This window comes from Cornus florida, unplaced genomic scaffold (assembly GCF_030987335.1).
Source record: "Cornus florida cultivar Cherokee Brave unplaced genomic scaffold, ASM3098733v1 CherokeeBrave_3.0.0_Hap2_Chr02, whole genome shotgun sequence".
Taxonomy (NCBI): Eukaryota; Viridiplantae; Streptophyta; class Magnoliopsida; order Cornales; family Cornaceae; genus Cornus; species Cornus florida.
Genome location: NW_026775572.1, coordinates 13,141,894 through 13,168,255, shown reverse-complemented (window position 1 = coordinate 13,168,255; position 26,362 = coordinate 13,141,894). Strand labels below are relative to the sequence as shown.

At 35.8% G+C, this 26,362-nt stretch overlaps 1 protein-coding gene across 1 annotated transcript; it reads left to right on the top strand.

Moving 5' to 3' along the window:
• The first annotated feature begins 2,442 nt into the window (after positions 1-2,442).
• On the top strand, positions 2,443-24,985 carry LOC132293704 (uncharacterized). The gene is made up of 8 exons (XM_059791288.1): positions 2,443-2,679; positions 7,313-7,426; positions 10,191-10,438; positions 14,344-14,499; positions 14,623-14,779; positions 18,621-18,760; positions 18,857-18,892; positions 23,693-24,985. The coding sequence occupies exons 2-8, from the start codon at positions 7,348-7,350 to the stop codon at positions 24,563-24,565; spliced, it is 1,689 nt and encodes a 562-aa protein (XP_059647271.1). The 5' UTR covers positions 2,443-2,679; positions 7,313-7,347; the 3' UTR covers positions 24,566-24,985.
• Positions 24,986-26,362: the final 1,377 nt, after the last annotated feature.

Genomic DNA, 26,362 nt, shown 5'->3' with positions numbered 1-26,362 from the left:
TGGGACTGTCTTAAATATGTTTGAACATAGCTTTTAACAATTATTTTGGCAAGAAACACAAGTCACTCACAAACTTACTTTGTTCTTTAAGAACTCGAACTCTCGTAATCTATTTTATGAGGTAGATGCATATGTTAGAGGTGTCCATATCGGATCCGAATCGAAAGTGAAGTGAGTATTAATAGGTGGGCATGTAGCACTACCTAATAATTTAAGTTTTTAGGTCAGTGGACAAACGTTCACTTGTTACAATTGGTATCAGAGTCATACTTCGTTCTTAATCCGTTGTCGTGCTAAACGCTCCGTTTGGGTGTATCCGAGTTGCCGTTGCGGATAGTTAGGGTAGTCCAACCGTAACAAGGGTGTTGCGAGTTCAAGTAGTGCATGATCGATAGCACGAGGGCATTGGTAACAAAAAACTATAAAAGCAAGAGTAACCGTTTCTCTTAATTTTGATTCCATATTTCTCAAGCTTTACCTGACCTACTTATTTTCTCTTTTAAACTTGCTTTTTTTCTTTTTCTTTTTCCTTTTTGTTACCTTCTTTGCAATTTGAGTTACCAAACAAAGATGGAAATACATGGGTTACTACTAACTTACTCGAGAGTCCAACCGTCTTGTTTAAATTATCTCTCAACAATTGCCAACAAAAATTGGAAATTTCAGTGACTATTTATATGACTTTATTTCATTTTTCTTGATTTTTTGTTTGATACCATTTTCAGAATTTGTTGGGATTATGATAGTTTTGTAATAAATTATCATCTACCTCGTGGATAAATTCTGGATCAATGCTTTAGAATTTTTTTTGTTATGGGCACCATTAGTGTATGTGACTATGGTATCATTTTTTGTTTAAAGTCTTACAATCGTCAATGCAAGGATGAAAATAAAACCCTAATTTTGATTATAGTTTTTTCTTCAATTGTGTTTTTTACAGTCTCACCTTCATTGATGTAAAAATGAAGAAAACCCTAATTTTGATTTTTCATTCTTTTGTGTGTTTTACAGTCTTACCTTCATTGATGCAAAGATGAAGAAAACCCTAATTTTGATTATAATTTTTTCTTCTTTTGCAAATCGTGAATTCCCATTAACACTCATTGTTATTAGAACTCTGTCCTTTTAAAATTAAGCCATGTTACTTCTATTTTACTTATCAAAAATAAAAATTTAAGCCAGTCATTCAAGATTAATATCATGAAAATAGACTCATGATATTTATTATTTTCCTAAAAACAATTATCTAAAATATGCTTTTTTATAACTTAGTTTAAAAAAATAGTTTTAAGAAAAATTGAACCTAGGTAAAGTTTGTGTACAATTTTCTGATTTCCAATTCTGTGAAAATAGCTAATTTTTTTTGAGTGACAAACCAAATAGACCCCTATTTTTTGGGAATTGTATTTTATAATTCTCTAAAAACAGTTTATAAATTTTCAGAAAATTGAAATTTTTTGTACAATTTTTTATTTTTAGTTTTATGTTATAAACCAAGCTGACCCATATTTTTTGAGTTTTTAAAAATTATTTTTTGAGTGACAAACAAAGCTTATCCTTTTTTTTTTTTTTTTTTCTAAATTTTTTTTAGGAGTGACAAAATTTGACACGATCCGCCAACACGATTCAAAAACATCACGAGTTAAGCGGGCTTGAGTTAATCTTAATCGGTTTGGGATCGTAAATGGGTTAACACGATAAACTCTTTTAGTTAATCGTGTCGTGTTTATGTTGAGGGGTTCAATTCGTGTAACCTGTTTATACACGTTTAACTATATTTCTCTATTATTAATTGTTTGATTGAGGTTTATTACTAATTTAAATAATATAATATTTTATTTTTGTAAATAGGTCACGGGTTACACGTCTAACCCGTTTAATAAACAAGTCGAATTAGTATTGAGAGTTTATGACATAATTATTAAAGGGGTCGTTTTCATATTGATCTATTTAGTATAATATTTTTAAATCGACACGACACGATACTATGGCCTTCTAACATGAATTGCCACTCCTATTATTTATTTATTTAGTATTTTTTTTTAATGCAAGTGTTGTTTTTCTCTCCAACCAATTTTAAAGGGCATGCATTTCACTAGTATAATTACGTTTACAGTGGATTCCAAAAGAATATATATTTTGGTTTTTTTTTTTATATATAAAAGTAACCTCAGATGCAACCCTCACCTACAAAGTTTTCACAAAGTAAAAGGTGATCTGTGTGAGAGACTCTTACAGATAAAAATAATAATAATAATAATATTAATAAAAGCAACACCATTTTATTATTATTTTTTCATTTCACTTTTGTTTTGTTTTTTTTTTTTTTTTTTTTTTTTTACTCTGTAACAGCACAATTAGTAGAGAAGTAATTGTTCCTAATTAATGCACCGCCGACCGAATTGTAATTTGTAGTAAATAGTAGACGCCTCTTATCTTTCACAAAAGTAGGCAAAATCCAAGTAGCAGAAAAAACACACGCACACTCTCTCTGTGTATTTCTTGAAATTTTTTTTTTTTTTTTGCAAGAAACAAGAACTCTTCACTTCGACCAACGCAGGTTTCTCTCCTCTCTCTGCAATACGGCTGGCGCTCGTCCACAGGATTCACCGAACCGTATCGGATTACATCGATTGATGTCTAGTGTTTGCCATCGTCATTGATCGGAACTTCATCTTGGTGAGAACGATATATATATATATAATATTTTCGTGTTCTGATAACTGATATTACTTGCGTAAGTAATTGATCAAACAAATTGAGAACTATAGTTGTATAAGGCCGTCTGTGATTTAGTTTCTTTCTTTTTTTTTTCTTTTGCCCCCCTCCACATTTACTGCACAAGAGGAAGGTCTATCAGTTTTCTTTCCTCTCTTATATAAACAAGAGGAAGAATTTCAGTATCCTTTCTTTCATTTTCCCCCTAATTAATGTTATTCTTCCCTTGTTGAGTAAAGAGTGTTGTTCTTTTACCTAAAGTATGTTTCTGTTTGGAGGGTGGTTTTTTAAGAGTGCCTTGATTTTGATTTTATTTTTTTAATTTATATTTATGGGTTTTTAGTTTTAAAGAGAAACTAGGCTTCAATTAAAGATACTATTATTGGCCTTAAACAAGGATGATGCTAGACACTATGCTAAAATTTCAAGAAACTATCATTTGTAACAAATCAAAGAAGATGAAGGTTTGCTAGTTTATTGGAGCCACCTGCAATATCCACAAGGCCATGGGGGTATCATCAATCATGTGTGACTTTTGTTACAATACCCTGTAGTACAAAATGGTTTATCCAATAATGGGCTAAGTCTCTATAAGTTTGTAAATACTGTTTGGAAGAATGGAGGGCAGCCTAACTGTAATTTAGGGACATTGTTATGTTTTGTGCATGCTCTGTAGCATTGTCAGTGACGGAGACTCTTCACTGAGGGGACATTTTGGTGAAGATCATTACTATTATTTAGTAACATGGAGGAGGGTTAAAGAGTTGTTCTAAGCCAGTACTTGATCAATGATTATCACAGATTATGATAAGGATCATGGGGCATACTTAGGTCAATAACTTGGCAAATTAAATAAGAACTATATAATTTTTTATTTTTGTAAATCATGATCAAGTTGATTGAGGAATTGGTTAGTTGTTTCTGTTAGGAATCTGTCACTTTTTCTATGCAAAATAGAAAATAAGGATGCCAGGTTTGAAGACCCTGCCTACTAAAAGAAAGACTTAATCTATGGTCTCATTTGAATTATAACATTCAAACATTGGACGGTGATTGTCTATTTAAGTTTGACCATTAAATTAAAAAAAAGGAGGTTTTTTTTTTTTGTTTTTTTTTTTTTTCCTGAAATTTTGGACAGTGATTAGCATGAACCTTACACGAAATGGACCATTTTATGAAAGTTAGAATAAGTAAATATTACATCAATTAACTTGGAAATCTTGTTATAGTATGCATTGTGGAATAGGGGCGGAGCCAGGATTTTGGTTTAGGGGGGCCACAATGTTAAGGGGAAAAAAAATTAGAAAAAAAAAAAAAAAAAACAGAAAAAGAGAAAAATTTAAAGAAGTAGAAGGGGAAAAAATGAAAGAATTTAGTAAGCAAAAAATTAGAGTTTATTTTAAGAAGGAAAATTTAACTTTTTTAAAGGAATTTAAAGAGAAAATTGCTAATAATTTTATAAATTAAAAATTTTAGGGAAGAGAGGAAGGGGGGGGGGGGGGGGGGGTTAACTTAAAAATTTCATATCTTTATGAGTAAAATATTCTTTTTACCATATATATTTAATGGGCGGGGCCAGGCCAAGGGGGGCAAGTGTTTCCTGGGCATACACTGGCTCCGCCCCTGTGTGGAACTAACTAGAATTTTAGAAACGATCTTTGAGTATTATTGGGGTGTTCTTGGAAGTATATGGCTTACTTAAAAATTTATTGATTTTGGATAAACTTGTGGTGGATGATAGGATATGATATGATATGATAATGGACAGGGTGTACATATATACGCACACATTGGTGACAAATTAAAACAACGATTTTTGCTTAGAAAATTTATCAGAAATGGTTCATGGATATGGTTTTGAATGTGATGACTGAGGATGGATCGTGGCCGTGGCCATTTTAGTCTGGAATTTCAGTTGTGATGTTTTAAATTTGGATTTGTAATTATAACATTGTGAGTCTGGATATGCAATTGAGATGGGTCAAGTTTGAAATTAACATTGTATTGCATATGGTGTTGGTTGGGATTGTGGAATTTGTTATTTGCTTCCTAGGAAGATCTTGCACACTGGTCACGAGTGACTTTCTGGGAAGATCTTGCGTGTTTGGTACCAGGATTTTGTCGGTGACCCATGGGAGATCTTTTGTATGTGATGCAGGGTAACTAGGGAGGCAGATCTTGCAGTCAATAAGGAGAGATAATCTTGGTCACTGTTTGAGGAAGATCCTTTGCACTAGGTGCTAGGGGTGAGAATAACTTAATGTTGGTGACACTGTCTAGGGAGAGTGCCAGAAAGGTAAACCCATGAGGATTTTAAGGTTTTGATTTGGTGTGGTGACTCTATCATGGGAGAGTTACAAGAGACAAACTTTGCAGAACGGTCCGGTTTTGATTTTGTTTGGTGACTTCATTGAATGAGAGTCCCAAGAGGGTAACCCCGTCATATTTTGATGACCTTTTGTAGACCTGTATGCGTACACCGATGCTCGCTGGTCTTGTATGGTCAGCAGCTATTATGAACCAATTGTGGATCCATGTAGTGTGTCATGACTACTTGAGTTGAGTTGAGGAATAGTGTTGAGTTCATACATCTTATGATTCATTGTCTGTTTCCTTGTACGGTCTTCTAATGCTTGAACTATGAATTTTGACATTGCTTAGTTGATGGAATCACCTTTGTTATCATGTTTCAGAGGCTGCTGTCAGATATTTTTACATTGTCTTGTATCTTGCTTGTTGCTAATATTATCATATTCTGAGGCTGCTATTATAGATATGTATAACTGTCTCACAATTCTGATTATGGCTTTTAACTTTATGGGTTGAATACTATTTGAGACAATTACTTGTGTTATAAAATACATGAGCTATATGGAAGTGTGTCAGAGTTGTATTTCACTATTTCCTACTCAGCATTTGTGCTCACCTTTTTATCACCTTCCAGTTATTTAGGTTGGTACAGATGACAACTCTCATGCCTAGTTCACTTAGACCAGTACAGATTTCAGCTGGGTTTTGAGAGGGTCCTTTGATTTATCTTTTGGGTATTTTGGATATATATAGCATTATGGTACGTATCATTGTATCTTTTGGTAATACTTTTTTTACTGGGACTAGTATTAAAAAATGGATAATTGTAAATATATGGACTTTAAATTTTCAATTGAAACTTTTTAAGTACATAATTTGGTTTAATATTGTTGCTGTTAAGATAACTTAATCCTATACTCTATGGAATTGGGTGGTGACTATTGGTTCAGGAATTGTTTGTTCACTAGGAGGAGTTTCTAGTTTGTTTTATTTATTTTTTGTTAGCTTTGCTATTATATGAGAAAGCTTTGTAGTTTGTAGTGACTGTTTAATGAATTGAATAACAAAATTCTTTGGATTGTCTATGTTAAGAATAGCATGCCGGATAGCTGAGTAAGCAAAAATAGCCACCGTAAGAGGGGCCTCCATTCATCATACACTCTTCCATTGGAAATTTAGACTTTATTCCTTAGTCAGCCTCATAAAGCAATTAAACATTGAAAATTTCACGTTTAGACATCTTCCATATGAGTGAACCCTTAACCTCACTAGAAACCATAGGTTGCTGAGGCATAGTTGCAGATAGTCACCAAATATTTCCATAGTTGTAAAGGGCATGCCTAGGCCTAGAAAAGCTCTAAAGTTGTCAAAGTGCAATCCTACCTTATTCTAAAATCCCCAGACATGCGCCTTTTCAGGGGCCGAACTATTCAGGGACATGTCCCCCCTCCCCAAAAAAAAAAAAAAATTTGGTTTTGCGAAAAGATAGTTTAAAACAAATACAACCATAGCCTCCCCTAAATTTTGCAAAAAAAGGACCCACTGTCTCAAAACTCCAATCAATCTGAAAGAATCTTTAGGACAGCACGTTGTGGTATACCAGCCTTCAAATAGCTTTTTAGGTGACAAATCAGTACGAGTTGCATCCCTGTAAGCCTTTGATTGGCCAAGGTGCTGATCACAGTGTATGCTTCCTTGAGTATCCCATTGTTTATTGGGCTTCCCATGATTGTATATATAATTTTTGAGTTGTATATAAAAACACACACACACAGACACACACACATATATTTGCTAAGAGCCCCCGCGGAGGTGGCCGAGTTGTTACTGGGTCCCCCGCCGGTAGGGTGGACAGGTAAGGTGGGGTGGCCTGACCATGGTGAGGGCGTTGCGGGTTTGGGTGGGGGAGAATGTAATAGGGGATCCATCCCACATTGACTTAAGCTTGGGGAGGGTCTTGGGCTTATAAGGGCGGGTAGGCAGTATCACCTAATTGCTTAAGCTTTTGGGTCAAATGGCAAGTGCCCGGCCCATTACACATACTCCCTTCAACATATAGGGAATTAAATTCCAATGGCTGTGACCATAAGCCTGCTCCTTATCAACACAACCACTCAATCATTTACAATAAGAACCGTGTTCAAGATTCGTCACTCCTATCACTAAAATTGCATTGCATAAAGATGACTTTGGTTACTTCTGTTGCTTTCTATATTTGTTACTAAACAAAAAATGTCTGAATGGTAGATATTAAGATATACTGATTTGTTTTTACTGATTGCAGGGATCTTTAAACATTAGAACTTCTTAAACAGCAAGATGAGTGGCGAAGTTTTTGACAGACAGATGTTAGCTGACAAGTTGTCTAAACTCAACAGTTCGCAACAAAGTATAGAATGTATCCTTTTCATGCAGGAAAATAAGAGCTCATATTTGATAAGTGTAAAGTTCTGATGGTTCAGTGCTCCTTTGAATGGCCATTTTAAAACTGTAGGAGTACAACTACAATGAATTTTCACATTTCTGAAATAATGTGAGAAATAATAATCTTTTTTCAATTTCTAAATCTGTAGCTGCTATGAATTTTGACCTCCATTTAGTTGCAGATTTGGAATTAGAACTAGGATATATATTTCTTGATGTGTAACAATTGGCATATGTGGGATGCATGCATCATATTGACTTTTGAACATGATTCGCGTAAACGCACACAGGCACTTATTTATTCCTTCTGTCTGTATCCTTCTACTGCTTGCGATTTGGAGAATGGTTTGTTTAGTTATTTTAGTCAAGATATGACATATCTTTCTTCTTAATTACCTTTACATTTTGAGTCTTTGACTACCTCAAACTGGTTGATTGCTTGTACACTTGATGTGCTATGATATCCTACCTCACTTCTCCAAGCTTTAAAGATAAAGGGAAAAATGTAATAGTAGATCATTTTCATTTAGTTATTCCTCATTCTGTCAGGGTTATCAAAAAATGACACATAAAATTCAGATGAAAATATAAGACTCGTCCTAGTTTTGACTCATAGTCATAAAAGTCAACAAGCTAAGTGTTCTGCAAGATGGAAGGGTGATTATTCAGCTAGGATGGAGAGTATATGATTTGGTGGATGATGATGGGGAGAGGGAAGCTGTCTGGTTGACTAGGAGGGTAAGTGGATATGTGGTATTTTTAAGTTTGATATAGCAGAGCTATGCTGGTTCTGTGACTGCTTGAATGAGATCTCCAAGGGGGTTCCTTCAAGGAGATTCCTGAGATGTTATTGGGTTTTTTTTTTTTGTTATATATGACAGTCTTCTTACCTCTCTCAATTTTAGGCAAAGGTAAATAGCCAGATAAGGTGTCAAATCAAAGAGATAGGAGGTTTGAAGGAATCCTTTACTTCTAGATGGTGGGTTGCTTTTGCAGGGTGTTTTTAATCAGTGGTCTATTCTCAATTAATTTAGATACGAATCATTTGGCTGTCCATTGCACTTGTAGGTATCAGGTATCTAGTATTTATGTGTGATCATTGTGGGGGCTACATTGCAGTTGATGAGGACAAAACAAAACAGCATTATTTTATATGGCAAGAAATCGTGTCAAGGTCCTATTATGGGTGCCAAAAGTTGCAAACGGAGAAACAAAGGTTGATGATGGAAGCAAGGTTAAGAGGGGTACACCTAGGATCAAAATGGAAGGCAAGGTCTTATATTGGTTTCAGGATTTCAGCTTATGTGTTGGCTTGAAAGCTCAATATGTTAAAGAATATAATTAAGAGTTTACAATAAGGAATATGAAAGTCTTTGGTAATTCATAATTCAAGATAAATAGGAAAAAAATCTGAGATAAATATAATTTCACGGTTGATATTAAGGAATTGAAAGATTTGGAAGGGGGAGGGATTTGAGCGTGTAGGAGTAGCTAGAAGGGAGGAAAGGAAGGTAAAGCTTTGGAGAGTCCTTTAGTGAAGTAGATTAGTTGGAGAGAAGTTGAGGGCTCTTTGGCTCAAGAAAGGTGGCTATTACTAATTTCTTACATGAGGAATCAAACTCTCATATGAAGAAGTAATCAGATAGGCAAGGTCATTATGGATGCGGTGGAGGTTAAAGATAGGAGCTCGTTAATGATTGCATTTTACAAGTCATGAAAATAACGGTTTAAAGGTTAGCAAGATCGAAGATGTTTAAATGTTGATTTGGTACCATGCCTCAAGATGACAATGGCATTCTTCTTGAAGTGCTAAGAAATGATAAGGGAGGAAGTTCTTGCTATGTTTCCATTACTCTGGCGAGTTCGAAGAACCTTGAAAGCTTTATTTATCACCTTGATTACAAAGAAAGGTATGACATTGAGTTTGAAGGATTTCAGGTCTATTAGTTTGGATGGGGTCGAGTTTTTCCATTGAGTCTTTTGAGAGTAGTGGATGGAGTTATTTCTGATTCTTGGAATGCCTTTGTTGGAGGGATCAAAATTTGGATGCAATTTTGGTGGCAAATGAGTGCATAGACTCCAGAATTAGAAGCCCCGAGCTGTTATATTCAATTGTACCTTGGGTTACATTAACGACGATGACAGGTTGTCATTCATGGACGCAGCAGCCTATAGTATAAGGAGTTGTTAAGATCCCATAGTCAACATTCAGTAGTCCAGCTTGAGGCCTATGAAAGAGGGGATGAGTCTTCTCAATGATGACCATATTCACTGGGATAGTTTCTGTATTCTGTTTGAGAGGATGGACTTATTGACTAGAAATAATGATAGCATGTAGGATGGAACGGATTGAATTCTTTGTTCCTTTTTTAGTTTTTTCATCTTCATAAATGGCTCCATGGCTGGTTTCTTTGATAGTCCCCACATGGGAATTAGGCTAGGGGACCCCCTTTCTTTGTTTATAATGTCTTTGTGATGGAAGCTTTGAGTAGGCTGCTCAAGAGGGCAATGGAGAGAGGTATGCTTAGTGGTTTTGAAATATACTCTCATCAAAACATTTTTCTTACCCTTCTTTTTTGGAGTAGGGTGTAAATCCTTCACAACATGTTTAGATAATAATATATAGCTCATAGCTGGATGCTTCTACTTTTATCTTTTCTTTTGTTTATCTGAGTTTCTCATTTATGATTTTGGAAATAGTAATACTGTGGGATACATTTCTTTTAACATTTTATCAGCGTTATCACGTTGGTGCATTTCTCACCGGAAGAAAGCTAAGCAGATTATCGAAACATGGGATAAATTGTTCAATTCTGCACAGAGAGAGCAGCGTGTTTCTTTCCTATATTTGGCTAATGACATTTTGCAAAATAGTAGGCGAAAGGGCAGTGAGTTTGTGAATGAATTTTGGAAAGTCCTTCCTGGAGCTCTTAAGCATGTTTATGGAAATGGTGATGAACATGGAAAGAAAGCAGCCTCCAGACTGGTAACTCCTTTATTTATTGATATAGAGATTCATATATTGCGTTCCACCACATTTTTATAAAACTGAAGTTCCATAAATACATGCATACATAAGGAGACACGTGAACTATAGGATATGCACATGCATAAAGATTTACATACAATCTTGGTCCTAAAATGACAATTAAAATTTTTCAGTAGTCATCCTTTGTCTAGTTTTGCAGTGACCCACTTTTCCGTCACCCTCCCCATTTTGAGGCATTTTGCTTATTGCAAGCCAGCAGGTTCAGTCTCCAAAATTGAGGTTAAGATTTTGTCTCACCACACGAAGCTAGTTATGTAGGATTAAAGGCTATGTTGACTCTTACAAGTACGTGTTGTACCCATGTCAGACACGACACTTGGGTATTGGGTATGTGATTACGTGTCTAACATGTCTGATTAGACATATATCTAGCAGGCATATTCAATAATTCAAGCTTAGTGTATACTTGTACATGAAACTCTCTTATTATGATCCCTTTTGTATTATTATTATTTTAAACGAGTGCGTTGAACACTCTAAATTACAAAAAAATACCCTATAAAATATAATTTTATTGACGCATGTTCTCGTGCCCTTGGATTTGATAAATTGGACACTTGAACATATATTCACACCCAAAACACATACGTATGTCCATTTAACTTAGATTAAAGGTGATTCTTTTATTTGTATTTATTGGATGAAAAAAGGGAGTTTATGTCTTCAAATATATGATCACTTTTTGTTACGACAAATGCAGCAAACCAAGAACGAAAACGAGAATCACTTTAACTTGATTTTTCCTGATGAATATTGGTCATTATCAGATATTCAAAAAACTCATGTGGGGCTATTAGTGTTCGTTTCCCACCTCATGGAAATTCCTTTATGCTCAGGTTAGCCTTATTCCTCTCTAGGAGTCTTTTAGTGAAGGACCTCCCTTGTTCAGTGGATTATCTTAAAGCAAGGGTTAGTATTTGTTCTATTTAGTTGGTGTAATAATGGAACAACTCTGTTCGTAGGAACAAAGAGAATCAGTTTGTTCTATACTTGTTAATAGATCAAAGTAAAATCATACTTATTTTATACACGAACTCCAATAGAATTGAAGGAAAATGAATGTCATAACCTAGAACAAATTGTGATCGAGCACTGATATTCTGGCCGAAAGCCGAATCCCCAAACCAGACACATGGGGCTATGGGGCCCACCACTGCTGTGGCTTTTGGCCAGAAATGAATTTCCATTTTGATTTGGATACATTGTTCTAAAGATTTATTAATGATGGGCTACAACAATTGTACCCATTAAAGCAACTAGAAGAATTATTGAAATGAGTTAAAATGGAAAAAAAATAAAAAAAGATCTGTTAATTAATGAATCCTCTCTTCCAAAAATTCTGCAAAAGTATCCATCAATACAGAAGTATTTGTAGTGATCCAAAAGGAAATGGAGCTCAAATGACTATGATTAAGAGCTAGGATAGTTGATTTACCCGTTCAAAGGACCCAGTTCCTCTCTCCCCAAAGGCTCTACCATTTAATTGGCCCGCCTTCTGAACTACTCTACCTTTCCTTTCCACTGTACACCTTTTCTAGCTAGTAATAGCGTCCCTCATCACCCTAGCTATCATCCAATCATCCAAAAAAAAAAACTCCAGAAATCCATAATTTCTATAAGATTTCTTTACATGTAGCACCAGTTAACTATGACTTTCTTTTTAATAAGTTATTTATAGTCAAAATTTTCTCAGAAACTACCGTCCTTCCAAAGACAGCTATTTTTGGGAGGGGATTTAGCTTCCTAAATAGCTTCCCTGGGAAGCCCTCATGAACTATCCCTGGAGAACCTTATAGTAGGACCGCACCTTGAAATGCCCTCTCCTTAACCATTCCACTGTTCCATCTAAACTCAACCTCTACCAAAATTACATATATAAAAAAAATAATAATAAAAAAAAAAAACGTCTACCAAAATCACCACCTGGTCATACAGGATCCCATAAAAAGGCATCATATCATCCATCTTCCAATGTTGCACAGTACTGTAAAATAGAATATCCCACACCATCCCATTCTTCCTAAATATCGGGCAGTTTGCTACCATTTTAACCCCAATCTTGAATAGATTAATGAAGGTCCTATGAGGGGCAAACACTGCACCAGTGATTAAGACAAAATCTAACTCTTTGCCCACACATAACAATCTGCTAGGTCTGCTTTGTGAATTCATCATGTTTCTTCCTAGTTCTCTTCCATACTCCCACCCCATAAGAGATCTGAACTTCCCTGTCTATCGAACAATGCTCACTCGGATTCTTCCCTTCCATGACTTTCTTGACAAGCTTTTCCTCTTAACCCACCTACACAACCATTTTTCTGAAAGGTCTGGGTTAAACAAGCAGTGGTTACTAATCCCCAATTCTCCTCTCTGCACTGTGTAGGAAGCTGTTTTTTGATCAAGAATGTGATTTATTAACTCATCCTTAGTTCCAGCTAACAAGAAATTTCTTTCAATTTATCTCATCTTCTCTTCCATGGTTCCACCTCACCAACCTCCTCTCAAGCTGCTCAATCGGATCATTTAAACTATAATCTCCTTAAATGACGCACCCAAGTTAAGGCCCATGTAAGAAGTTGGAATAAATTTCATCCTGCACCCTTGAATGACTTCCAACCTATCAGACCAAGTTAATCTTTGAACCTTGAAACCCAAGAAGGATGCACCTCAGATACTTCCTTTGGCTCACAGAATATTGTTGTCTCATCAACAAAAAGATGATATATCACCAAAAGGATCCCCTGCACCACCAGAAGTTGGAACCCTCTCAGTGAACTATCATCCCACATCTCTCTCCATCACACAAATAAAGGCCTTCTCGATTATAAGCAGGAATGGGGAAATCAGATATACCTGTTTAAGCCCTCTAAGCCAGGAGTTCAGTTGATATGAATCCACTTCTTCTTCCTCCTCCACTTTGGCCTAAAGCTCATCCTTCCAAGATATACAAAAGAAAGCCCCAATAAACATGATCGCAGACCTTCTCAGTGTCCAATTTAATAATTTGAATCATTTTTTTTTGTTAATAAGTATCAGCCTTCCATTAATAATGACTCTTACAGTCTAGTCTGGATGTCATGGGTCATTTAGATACCATAAAACAGTTTCTTAATTATTTTATGACCAACTACGCTTCATTTCCTCCTATATTAATTGTTTTTCTCATCAACTTTAAATCGCCATTGATACTCCAAATAATGGTTGTCTTCATTGTAACCTTCTCTCTTTTCAATTTCCTGTTGTGCCGATTTGATTGCTGTAAGCAACTTAACTACCAGCCCTTTTAAGTGTAAAATTGTGACCAATGCCAACTACTTGTAGTTCCTCATCTGTCGAATGTATAAATATTTGGTTTCTCTGAGGAATCCTCAAGTGCTCTCTTTTTCAGGCGCGGTTACCACCTATAGGGGTAAAAAGAATATATGTGAGAAATGATTTAGCACACGGTGGTTGGCTGGAGCTTTTGGAGTTATTAACTACTAGCAGGATTACTCTCTCTATATCTCTCCATGGGTACATGATGATAATTTCATATGAAGGCCCAAACCTAAGACCATATTACTTGCTGGAAGCTCCTTTTTCTCTGCTGCCTCTCAAACTACAATATGATCCCATCCTAGGATAGCGGGTCTATTTTATGGAGAGAAGCATCAGAAGTAATTTTCAATCAGCATCTTTCACTCTACTAGGGTGTTCTATGAGCAATTTTTTGCGCATTTAATTCATTCTTGACGTGACTTTTAATGGTTTAGCAAAATGGCAATTATTTTGCATTTTGAATTTTTAACCTTCATTTTTTTTTTTTTTTGTGGGATGGGTGGGATTGGTGCATCATATATCAGGTTGACATTTGGGTAGAGAGGAAGGTTTTTGGATCAAGGGGTGAGAATCTTAAAAATGAAATGCTTGGTAAAGGTCCTCCGTCTTTGTCAGTCAGCAACAGAAAGAGTTCAAATCCTATAAAGATAATGAAGAAGGATGCTCACTCATTAAAAATTGTAAGTTACTACTTTCTAATTAATGCTTATTTTGGTTACATGCCTTTGGTTTATTGCATTTTGGTTCAGATATTGTGTGCTGTGAACTTGGATTATATCTGTTCTTGGTCATCATGACTTCAGAGATTGGTTGTCGGGGGTATGCCACAAAAAATAGTAACTGCATTTCAGTCGGTAGACGATGAAAATATCAATGAAGAAGCTGCTTTAAGCAAGTGTAAAGCTGCTGTCAATCAGGTGGTTAATATGGAGAAAAGCATTGAAAGTATCTCCACACAAGGTAAGAGTTATAATCTTTCAGAATGAAGATTATAGTGGCATGGATCGATTAACATTGATGTGATATATATGAGATTGACAAAATTTTAATTAGGCACTCAAGAGACAAAATTTTAAATAGGCACTCAAGAGTCGAATTACATTTTTTTTTTTTTTTTTTTTTTCTCGTGGGAAATCGTTAGGTGGTGGTTTTTCATTTATTTCCTTCTTTTTGTCTTTAAAAAATGAACAATATATATACTTTTTTTTTTTTTTTTTTTTTAATTCCCCCTCGGAAGGTGATATATCTATTTTTAGTTGTTAGCTTGAGTGGTATTTCCTCTCACTGCCAAGTGCCAAGGGGATATCCAGGTTACAAATATTGACTGGAATGCTAGTGTTTTTGTCGTAGTTATCAGGGAAACACAAATTGAAGCTCATTATTTCAAAGGAGTGCAATATGACATAGTTTTTTTGAATTGCCGAGGTTCAGTGACTTGGGGAGGACAGTCTTTCAATTATGCTGATGATTTTAACATCATGTTTGAATCCGGATTTACCAAAACTTAGAGCATATTGAACCAGAATTTCCTGATACTAGACAAGAGTTTTGCCCTAATGGTCTCTCTATTTTTCAAATGGAAGGTTGTGGGTTCAAGTCCCTATAAGGGACAATTGTTGGTGTGCTGATGTCAGTATGGATATGTATGGGATGTGGATATGAAACTTTATAAATGCATTAATTTACAAAATTTGAAAGATATGATATTGGTATGGTGAGGACACGACAATAAGTACATATATATATGTATGTATGTATATACTGTGAAAATAATTTTCATTTTTTCTCTGTGAATATTCTAAGATTTTAATTTATAATATTGAAAATCACATGAAAAATTTGAATGTTATTTTTCGTTGATGGGGGGCTCCAGACCTGATTCGATATGATTTACTTTCAGTTTGTCTCACTTCTTTAGAGAAAGGCTATGTTATTCCCCCTTCCTCTTACAGCAACACCCTAAAACAAGGCCACAACTCAATTTTTTAGGCATAAAGGATACATGTTCTAAGGGGTATTTGATACATGTTTCCCATTTAGATTTTATTCTCAAAAAATTCCAATTTTGTATATTTTAATAAGTATAATATGCATTAAATTTAGTATCTGAGTTTTTTGTTTCTTTTTATTGGACATCTTTCCTTGCACTGTGATAACCTGTATATGTGATTTGGAATCAAAGATTTTTTTAGGGTGCAGCGGTGGTACCAATACTTGTGTAAATGTTATACACACTTTTTTAAGCTCTCTATCCTTTTCTTGAAAACTCCTGCTATGGTCCTGATTTTGTTGATATGTGGTAATCATTAATAATTTTGGCTTTTTGTACTTTTTGTATTCCAAGAGTATGTCACACCCCAAACCCAGATACACTGAGGTCCCAAGATCCAAACCTGAGGGAAGCTAGGGCCCAGCCCATGACAATAATTACTAACTTTGTTTCTTGAACTATAAAATAAAACAAATTTTCCTTTTGACATAATTTTTTATTTTTTGATAAGTAATGACATAATAATTATGACCAAACACAGCAAAAATCTATTGTCAAGTGTTACAATAAACTAATTTTAATGGTTGAATATAAAATTCCTTACTAGACTTCCACAATATAATCCAAAGTACAATTATAGCAAGAATGCGTCCAACCTCACAGTAGAAAAAATGCTAACTTCCGTATACATGTTATATAAACCTTTAACAAAATAAAATCTATGGCGTCATCATTTTCAAAATTTAATATAAAATAAACAAATCTGTTATTTAAGTCAAAAATATCAACAACAAATATGTCAAGTTTGTTGAGAAGCCAAATATCAAGTTCAAGAGATCTGCCAAATAGTTATACCAAAATTCACTAGGTTTCACCAAATAATCAATAACTGAAAATCAGGGGAGTTTGATTTTGAATGTTGTTATTTGCTTCTTTCTTGTAGTTGGTGATTTGAATTTTTTCTTTTCAGTTGTATTTGCCTGTAGTTGTTTTCTGGAGCTTGGTGTAGTTGTCATCTGGTGTTGGGATGTTGTTGTTGGCTGTTGGGTTGGGTCTTACAGATAGGATGTTGCTTGGCTTCCTCTTACACAGGATAACATTGTTGTGATAACTTATTGGCTTGTAAAAGATACCAATGATTTGCTGATTGAAGTTATTGGCCCATTGCTACATGAAGCATCTTGTGCAAAAAAATATTCTATGTTTAGAATCATGCATGTGCAACATATCTGGTTAAACTAATTTCGTGTACCAAGAAAAAAGTATGCCAAATCTATTCATCTTCTGATACTCTTTTTAGAAACACTAGTAGAGTAATAAAAAACATTGTTTTTGTATTAGAGCAAGATTTAGTTTTGTTGTTAATTGAAGGGAATCACTTTCAAATGAGGATAATTCCTCTTTTGATCCAGAGTAATGATTGTTAGTGGTTAAATTTTTTGAGTTTAATGTAATTGATCCCTAGTCCTAAAATGGTGTTAGTTATGAAATCTATTTAGCCTTTACACAAAGTATCCACCAACAAAAAATCACACAATACAATTATCAAAATTCTGGATATTTCATTGTCCGTTAGCTATGAATCATCTTTAATTTTTTTTACAGGTGGCATAACTTTAGAATGCTTTAACTCACTATCAAATGCCACCAACTTAAAGTTTGCATCTTTGACTATTCACTTCCCTGTAGGAGGCTGCTTCATTGGTGCATCATTTCTTACAAATGAGCGAAATGATTAGGTTACTGTTTTATTGACTTCATTGTCTTTCAAATATCATCTAATTCATAATGATGCATTTTAAACAAAATCTTAGGGGTAATGTCTTCTCTCTTCTTATCTTTCCCTGAAATGCACGTATGCCTCTTCTTGAGCATACATTGCTGAAGAACAATGATGGGTGTTTGGAGGCAGCTTTTCTTGCTTAGTTTATTTGGTGTAACTCTACACTGATGCAACTCATATACATCTTGCCTACGTTGAATTCAGAACTTCTATCACCAAATGCACAGGTATGACTTCGTAAAGTCCACCCTAGGAGGCACTAAAATAATGCCAGGATGCCTGACCAACTCCGTCTTGCCCATTCTACCATCTAGGCTCTGCTATTTTTTATCTAGACCAAACAGTTTACTGTTAAATATGTCATTTCAAGTACTATATAGTCAAAGGTATCACCATCTATAGTTAAATCTTTTCCAACTGCTTGAGGTTGGTAAGATCTTTAAAATACTTTTTAGAACTGTGTAGCTGGAAGACGTTTAGAGTGAATGATAGGTTTGGAGTTTTCTCCCTGTGAGAAAAGTGGTCATGGAACTCATATATCATCTTCAATGTAACTTTTCTTTGTAAATCGTATAAAAGTTCATGTTACAGCAATTCTCTTGGTCGTTCTTTGAATAATAATTAATAACCCTTCTGAAATGTCATCGGACATCATGTTATGAGTATGAAAGCCTTTGGTGTTGTATTTTGGCTGGACCTAGTTGGCAGGTCACGGGAACAACACAACTTAACCAAGCCTAGTCCCCAACTATTTGGGGTTGGCTATATGAATCTTTTTGTAGCCATTTCACTCCATCTAAGCTATTCAGCTAAGTCATATGCTAGCACATATTTCCTTATTACTTTTAACTTGTGTCAATTTAAGTGTTCTTCTTGCCCTAGTACCATTTCCTTCCTTGCTACTTGTCTGTGTTGAACCCCTATGAGAAGTCTAAACTGTCTTTCCCTTGGTTTTTACTTTTTAGACATCAAATGGTCTTTTGCTGTTTATAGTTTATTTTGTCTTTGTTTCTTCTTATGCTGATCAGGAAATCAGCAGGGATCTGCATTTTTGGATGAAATACAGGAGCAGGAAAATTTACTTCAGCAATGTGTTAGGCAACTTGAAAGTGCTGAAGCAACTAGGATTGTCTTGGTTTCCCAGCTTAAAGAAGCACTTCAGGATCAAGTATGGTTTTGTTGCAATCCTCTGTTCTTTTGCTGCAATTGTATTTTTCAACACCTTTAAGCTTTGATGACTGCTTACTAAACTATAGTTTTTCAGGTACCAAAGCTGGAACATATCCGCACTCTGTTGCAGGTACGAATGATTATGTTTCTTTTTTTATTTTTCTACATAGTGGCCATTGCTTGGTGCAGTGGTAAAAGTACTTGATGCAACCATGAGAATGTGGGTTCAAGTCTGATGGCAGCCACTTTGTTTGAGTAATGCCAAAGATAGGTTGTACTCATTCTGTCCCTTCTAGGACTCTTGATTAACGGGGGCAAACATTGCGTAATGGCCGCCTTTAATTTTTATTTTTCATGCCTCAAAAGTTATTGCTGTTTAATTATGGTGGTGTTTAATTATGTTATTGGTGCCCAAAATATATACTTTTTTTTTGTTTTTTTTTTTGTTTCTCTTGCGCTCTGACCAGCCATGGGACATGTCTGAGAATTTTAGACACTCAAATACTCAATATTTATGCGCCGTTCAAAGATAAGCGTCATTTCCTAATTATTGTATAACTGACTTATATCATCGCACCCACGTATCATCTGCTCTCCATATGGCATATTGTCACTCTTTTGTCACATTAACATGTCAAAAAAGAAAATTTGGTTGTTGGATATCCAAGTTTAAGGTTCCAATTGAAAATCAGTTGTATTAGAAGTCAGTTAAATCAGATGACTTCTAAGAGTATGATTGCCACGATCACCCCCATCTCCACCTCCTACAATTTTAATATGTAACTTATATCCGACAACCAACACCCATCACCCCCAGTTATTCGACTACCACAACCGTAACAACCGAACAACATAATACAATCAATACCTCCATGGATTCATCATCACAATCTTTGGGACCATCCCAATTTCCATTAATTGTCAGCAAACTATCAGCCTCCTTTGGGCACCAATACAATAATCACCACCTTCATCACGTCTATCTATTAATATAAAGTAATTGATAGCCTACAGGAAATCAAATATTAGTGGTTTACCAAGGAAACCGATTTTGCTTCTTACCAATTGATACTTCTTAGAGTGCATATTTATAAGATTGGCGGAAATTGGAAGCTCATAAGATAGCAATTGCTTGCTTGTAGAAGTCCTACCCTCTTTAGAATCTAGAAATTAATGTTTTGGCCTCCAATCTGATTAAGAAGTTCTGCTTCTGTGAAAGTGTCCATGATAGTTTTAGGTCATTTAGTTATTTTAATTTTGAGACATATTCATTGGTAAGAAGCATATATCATTTGTGCAAATTTTAGCTGATCTCATTGATTTAGGAAAAACTAATATATCAGTCTGGCCATCAGGCCATGGTCCTCTTTATGACCCCCTACTTCCAAATATGCATCTCAACCCCCTCAAACAAATAATTGCCGCCACAGATAATTGCCGCCAGACCGCTCTAACTATATTGCTAACCATATTCTCAACAATTTAGGCATAACCCTGCACCCCAAAAGAGAGAGAACTAAATAGTAAATATCCGTAGCCACTGGCCAATGCATCAACATGCGGTTCACCGACTCTCCAGTGCTCCTACACGTGCAATTATACTTCATAATTATCTTTTACCTCTTAGACAGGTTTTTAAGAGTGAGGAACTTGCACACCACTTCTGCTCACCAAAAAAACCCACGTTGAGACGTGGGAGGGGCTTTGGTACGCAATAGTCCCTGCCATGGGAAATCGGAATGGTTTCCCCTCTCAAGGCACTATGAACTGTAGAAGGAGTGTACCTTAAACCCTGTGACAGCATCCAGCTCCATAGCCCACCTCATTGCTGATTTTACACTCTGAAATTTTACAACTTACAAACCTCCTAATATTAATATGGACTTGACAGGTAGCTATAAAGAATAAAGCTTACGGAGTTTCTAATATTAATATCTACTTGACGCGTGGAAAAAACAAATATTCATTTATTTATACTTCATAACTATATTTTGCATCTTAGACAGGTTATTAAGAGTGAGGAACTTGCACAACACTTCTGCTCACCAAAAAAACCCACGTTGAGATGTGGGAGGGGATTTGGTACACAATAGTACCTGCCATGGCCCATGGGAAATCGGAATGGTTTTCCCCTCTCAAGAGTCAAGGCACTATAAATTGTAGAAGCAGCGTACCTTAAACCCTGTGACAGCATCCAGCTCCATAGCCCACCTCATTGCTGATTTTCCCAGAAGCCACTCTGAAATTTTATAACTTACAAACCTCCTAATATTAATATGGACTTGACAGGCGGCTATAAAGAATAAAGCTTACGGAGTTTCTAATATTAATATCTACTTGACGCGTGGAAAAAAAAAAATCATTCATTTATTTAATTTATGGTATCTCTGTTTTTGTCATTCTTCTTTCCCCGCCCCACCCGTGGTAAGTCTCCTTATATCTTCTCTGCCATCTGATATTTTATGACCTTGGCCCTACCTAACAAAGTGCATGGTGGCTTCAACTCTTTGACCTCTTGCGTGTAAGTCACTTGGGTCTACTTCCGGGAAATGCTTTATTGTTCCGACATCCAACAATGACTGTTGAAAATTCTCTCTTGATTAACATCTACAGTACTGCTGTTGTCCAACTATTTTAATCAGTGATATTTTGAAGCTTCACTGTTTTAGTGGTGTCATATCATATGCTGTCTCCTAATTCGTGCGTATAAAAAAAGAGGGCTAGCCCGGCTCCCTCCACTGCGGGGTTTGGGGAGGGTCAGATGAACGTAACTTTTTTTTTTTTTTTTGGGTCAATCACATGTATGTAATTTTATCTAGTGGTGCACAAAACAACCGTGGAACCAAACCAGAACCGAAGCTTCGGTTCCGGTTCTCACGGTTCCGGTTCCAGTCCCGGTTCCGAATTTAGGAACCGTGTGCATACGATTCCGGTTCTTGTTCCAGCTCGTGGGAACCGGTAAGAACCGGAACCGTATATATATATATATATATATATATATATATATATATATTATATTTAATTTTATACTAAAGAGTAAACTCGGCTGGACCTTAGAGAGGTGAAAAAAAGCGTGAAAAACCTATTTTTTTAGTTTTTTGCCCTAAATCTCAGATCTCTCACTCTCTCAGTCCTCGCCTCCTCTCAGATCTCTCTCTCTCTCAGTCCTCGTCTCCTGAAATTTTCAGCGGCTCAGCCTCCCCAATCGCCTCCATCTTTATCCTCTCGACTCTGAACTTGCCCTCTCTCTCTCTGCAACTATAAACTACAAAATCTACAAGAATCAGAAGTTCAAAACCCATATATTTCAAATCTGCCTGCAAGAATCTAAAGTTCAAAACCCATATCGGCAATTCGGCATATCATTTCAGATTGTTCAAAAAATCAAAACCCATATCTTTCAGTTTCCATCGCCCGTTGTTCCAGTTCTGGTTCGCAAGCTTCAGCCGCTGTCTCTCAACTCATGGTTAACGGTTCTCATGGAACCGAACCGATTCTACGGTTCGGTTTTAATCTATACGGTTCCGGTTCCGCTTTTTAGGAACCGTTGTGAACGGTTCCGGTTCCGGTTCCGACCGGTACCGTAAGGAACCGAACCATGTGCACCCGTGATCTCTAGGTCACGATGGAACAACCTTACCGTTGCGTCAAGGCCCACCCTCTCCTAATCCCTGCGTATGTTGACTTATAATTCTATTTACTTAAAGATAATGTCAGTCTTTGTTAATCTTAAAATGTGCAGAAGAATACAATGTCTTCCTTTAATTGACCTGTTTAGGTTATGGCTCTATTCATTATGTTGTGATCTAAGAAGCACGGACATGGATACGACACGACACCGACACGGCGACACGGCAAATCCAAAAAAATTAGGACACAGACACGGCGGGGACACGGCAAATAGTATATATATAGATGTAGTAATTTAAAAATTACTGAGTGTTGCTATTTTTAATCAACCTCACAATGAAAAAAAAACACAAATCATAACTCATAACTAATAAACTATAAAAGAACAATGTTGCAGAGTTATAAAACCAAATAAAAAACAAGACATTAGAATAATAACTAGTATCATTTAATCATCATTGCAACTTTACTCCAAATACAAAAGCATAGGCAGAATGGACTATTAACATTCATAACTGTTTAATATTCAGGACTTTACTGTTAGCACTTAACATTCACAAAAACCTAAAGGCTAGTCCCCAAAAAAGATACAAAAACAAGTCAGTGTACTATCATCTATTCCCATCCATCATTTGACCTAGGACTTTTACCATTTACAATACCAAAAGGGTAGTACAAAACAAAAAAAGAAGAAGAACATATCAGCATTCAAAAAAAAAAAAAAAAAAAATTTCCAGAAGTGTCCGCGGAGTGTCCGTGCCGTGTCCGAAAATTCAAAAAAAAATAAAAATTCTAGACACGTTTTTTGACGTGTTCGACACGTGTCGGGGCGTGTCCGACGCTTGTCCGTGTCCAACACGTGTCGGACACGGATTCTTGCCCATTTTGGAGTGTCCATGCTTCCTAGGTTGTGATTTATGACAAGGAGGCAATAAATGACAGATAATATAGTTGATTTTTTACTATTGATAAATTTTGCCTTCTTTATTAAAGACAACTCCCTTTGATAAAAGATGCATGCATGCTCACATGATGTTCCACTAGAAATGTTGTGCAAGCAATATGCATGATTACAAGAAGGTGGTTCTTTGACATGACAAATTGTGAATTTGATTGTTTTTCTTTAATTTATCCTTTTCTCTTTTAGGAGTTTGTCACACTTTGTTTCACTTATATCACAGATAAATATATATTAGTATACCTAATATGCTTGTGTTTTATTTATTGTGGTTTGATTTGATACATTGGAAACGACTATTCTTTGTTGGAATGAAACAGTGTCTGTCAAATGGCTCTGCAGGTTGCTCGAGGTCAGGTTGAGCAAGTTAACAGTATGAGGCATAAGCTTACATCACCCTCTCTTTCCGGGCCCCTGTCAACCAGTACTAACCCACCAATGGAAACCGCAATGGTAGTGGAGCCAAACCTGCCTTCAATTCAACCGACCAGCTCCCCTCTGCTGCCTCCACTGGCCCAACCTGTGATATCTTTTGCATCTTCAACAACTGCCGAAGAAGAGAACAAGAAAGCAGCAGCTGCTGCGGTTGCTGCTAAGCTTGCTGCTTCTACATCCTCTGCACAGATGCTTACTTCTGTTCTCTCATCACTCGTTGCAGAAGAGGCTGCCTTCTTGAATGGCGGCTTAAAATCAGCTGGATTTGCGTCTGGGTTACCCATGTTCTCTCCAAAAAAACGCCCCAAACTGGAGACATCGGCAGTTTCTGATGTTAATAATTCTGAAATGAGTAACACAGTATATTTTAATTCTCTACAACAGCAACCAATGACTGGTCTTTCGCTTCCACAACCCACAAATATGCAATCTGTTTCTCAAGACAACCAGATAAAAGCTTCGTTTCCACCTCAACCACCACCACCACCACCTCTACCACCTATGCCGCCTCCAAATTCTGCAGCAAATCAATTCGTCCAATCTGCTGGTCTGATGGTTGGGGTTTTTCCTTATGGATATGGTGCTAACAGCCTGCTACCTCTAGGTCCACCTTCACATAATGCAATGGGAGCAAGACTAGCCCATCAGCCACTGCAGCAACCACAACCGCCATCGCAGCAGCTGCAGCCTCCCACCAATGGAGGGTTTTATCAGGCTCCAAGTAATAGAATTTATGGGCATAGCCATCAGCCAGTACCACCGCCATTACCCCGGCAGTGAGGTCCTCTTTGGAAGTACTTGAAATAGACCTGTGTCATTTTGTATATTAATAGGTGGTACTTGTGCTTAGGCAGGAATTCTTCTGTTTTCTAATCCAATCCACGGTCCTTTGTGTGGGACACCTCCTATACCCTTCCCAGGTGCTTTACAATGATAACAAAGTACTTTGGCAACTAAATCTTGACTTACATGTACAAGAATCAATTGTAGATATAATAGCTGTGTCTACAGCGAGCTGTGTACTATGACAACAAGAACCCTAATGCATGTCTCTGTTCACAACCTGGTTGCACGTTACAACTCTACTTGTATCTCCTTTTCAGATGTAGCCTGATTATATTATATTTGTGAACGTCATAGGATTTTTGATAATAATCTGTTTAGAATATTCACTCATTTTAATTAGAGACTTTAATGGTAGCTGTTGTACTTGTAGTGCTGCATTTTCATATGAACTCTCTCATTTGAAGTCATATCCTTTTTAGAATGTTTGCCTTTCAAATGGATGTTTTTATAGATTCAAGTAGGCCTCTGGAAGCTGATTTTAGGAAATTTTTTTAGGAAATTTTTTTTTTTTAATGTGAAAAGAAACACACATGAATTATATAATTGGTACCTTTCCCTTGATTCTTGCTTGTGAAAAAGATAAATAAAAATACCATGACAGATTATAAGTAGATATGTATATAATATATAATACATGAGTTAAATGTACAAATAAGTCTCTGTACAAATATATATATGTATCTTTAAGCCACTTTAGATCCCTCTCCCGTGTTCTTCTCTATTTCGGGGTGAATCTTCGGTTTTGCTTCTTGGACTCGTGCCTTTCAAAGCAAGTTAAGTGCCATACAGGAATTGTTTGACTCCCGTGGGAAGTGACCAAGTCTAATCCTTCTGTCTTCTCTATCATGTAGTGCGGCTACTCTTTTTCCCAAGTCTTCAATCTATCATCGATTTCAGAAAGAGAAAATCATCTGGAGCTGCCTCTTCTCACTTCACCAGGCAAGAAATGAAGAAATCGGGAATCACATTAGGATATGAATCTTCTGAATCTAGACAAGAGAGTGAGTTTCCTCGATGCGTTTATAAGGAATTGATACATATATATATATATATATATATCTCTACTTTGGAAAAAGGGCAGTGCCATCAAATATATTAGAGCACGAAAGGAACAGAATGCCAAAGCCAGCTAAAACTGAAAGAGAGAGTCCAGACAGAAATCATGCATGAAGGCGACGTAGAAACAATAATCTGCCATTCGTCCCTTTATTTGTTTCCGTCCCGTCAATATTTTTTGTAACGGGACGGAATAAGATCACACACGAGAGAATTTTGTTCCCTCGTTGTCATGCTTCATATATAGGCCAATCCACTAAATTTTTGAAAAAACCAACTTCTATGTTCTAACATAAGGTTATTTATATAATTAAAAAAAAGATTCAATTTGTATATTTTAAAGTTTCTAATTCCTAATTAATGCTAGTTTTAAAAATAGATATATATTTTAAGATGATGTTTAATAAGTCAATTTACACTTACTGAATTAAGTGTATTTGATGTAGTAACATAATATAAAATTTAATTAAAATGGTATACAATTCTAAGTGAAAGAGGCTTTGCATATTGTTAAAAATTAAAATTCATATATATATATATTCAAAATATAGTTAGCACTTATAATTAAACTTTAAAAAATTGCGTGTTTAATTTTCAATTTTATCAAACATTATAAAAAACATTTTTATAAGAAATCTTTAAAATATATCTATTTTCATCACAAAACATTTTTAA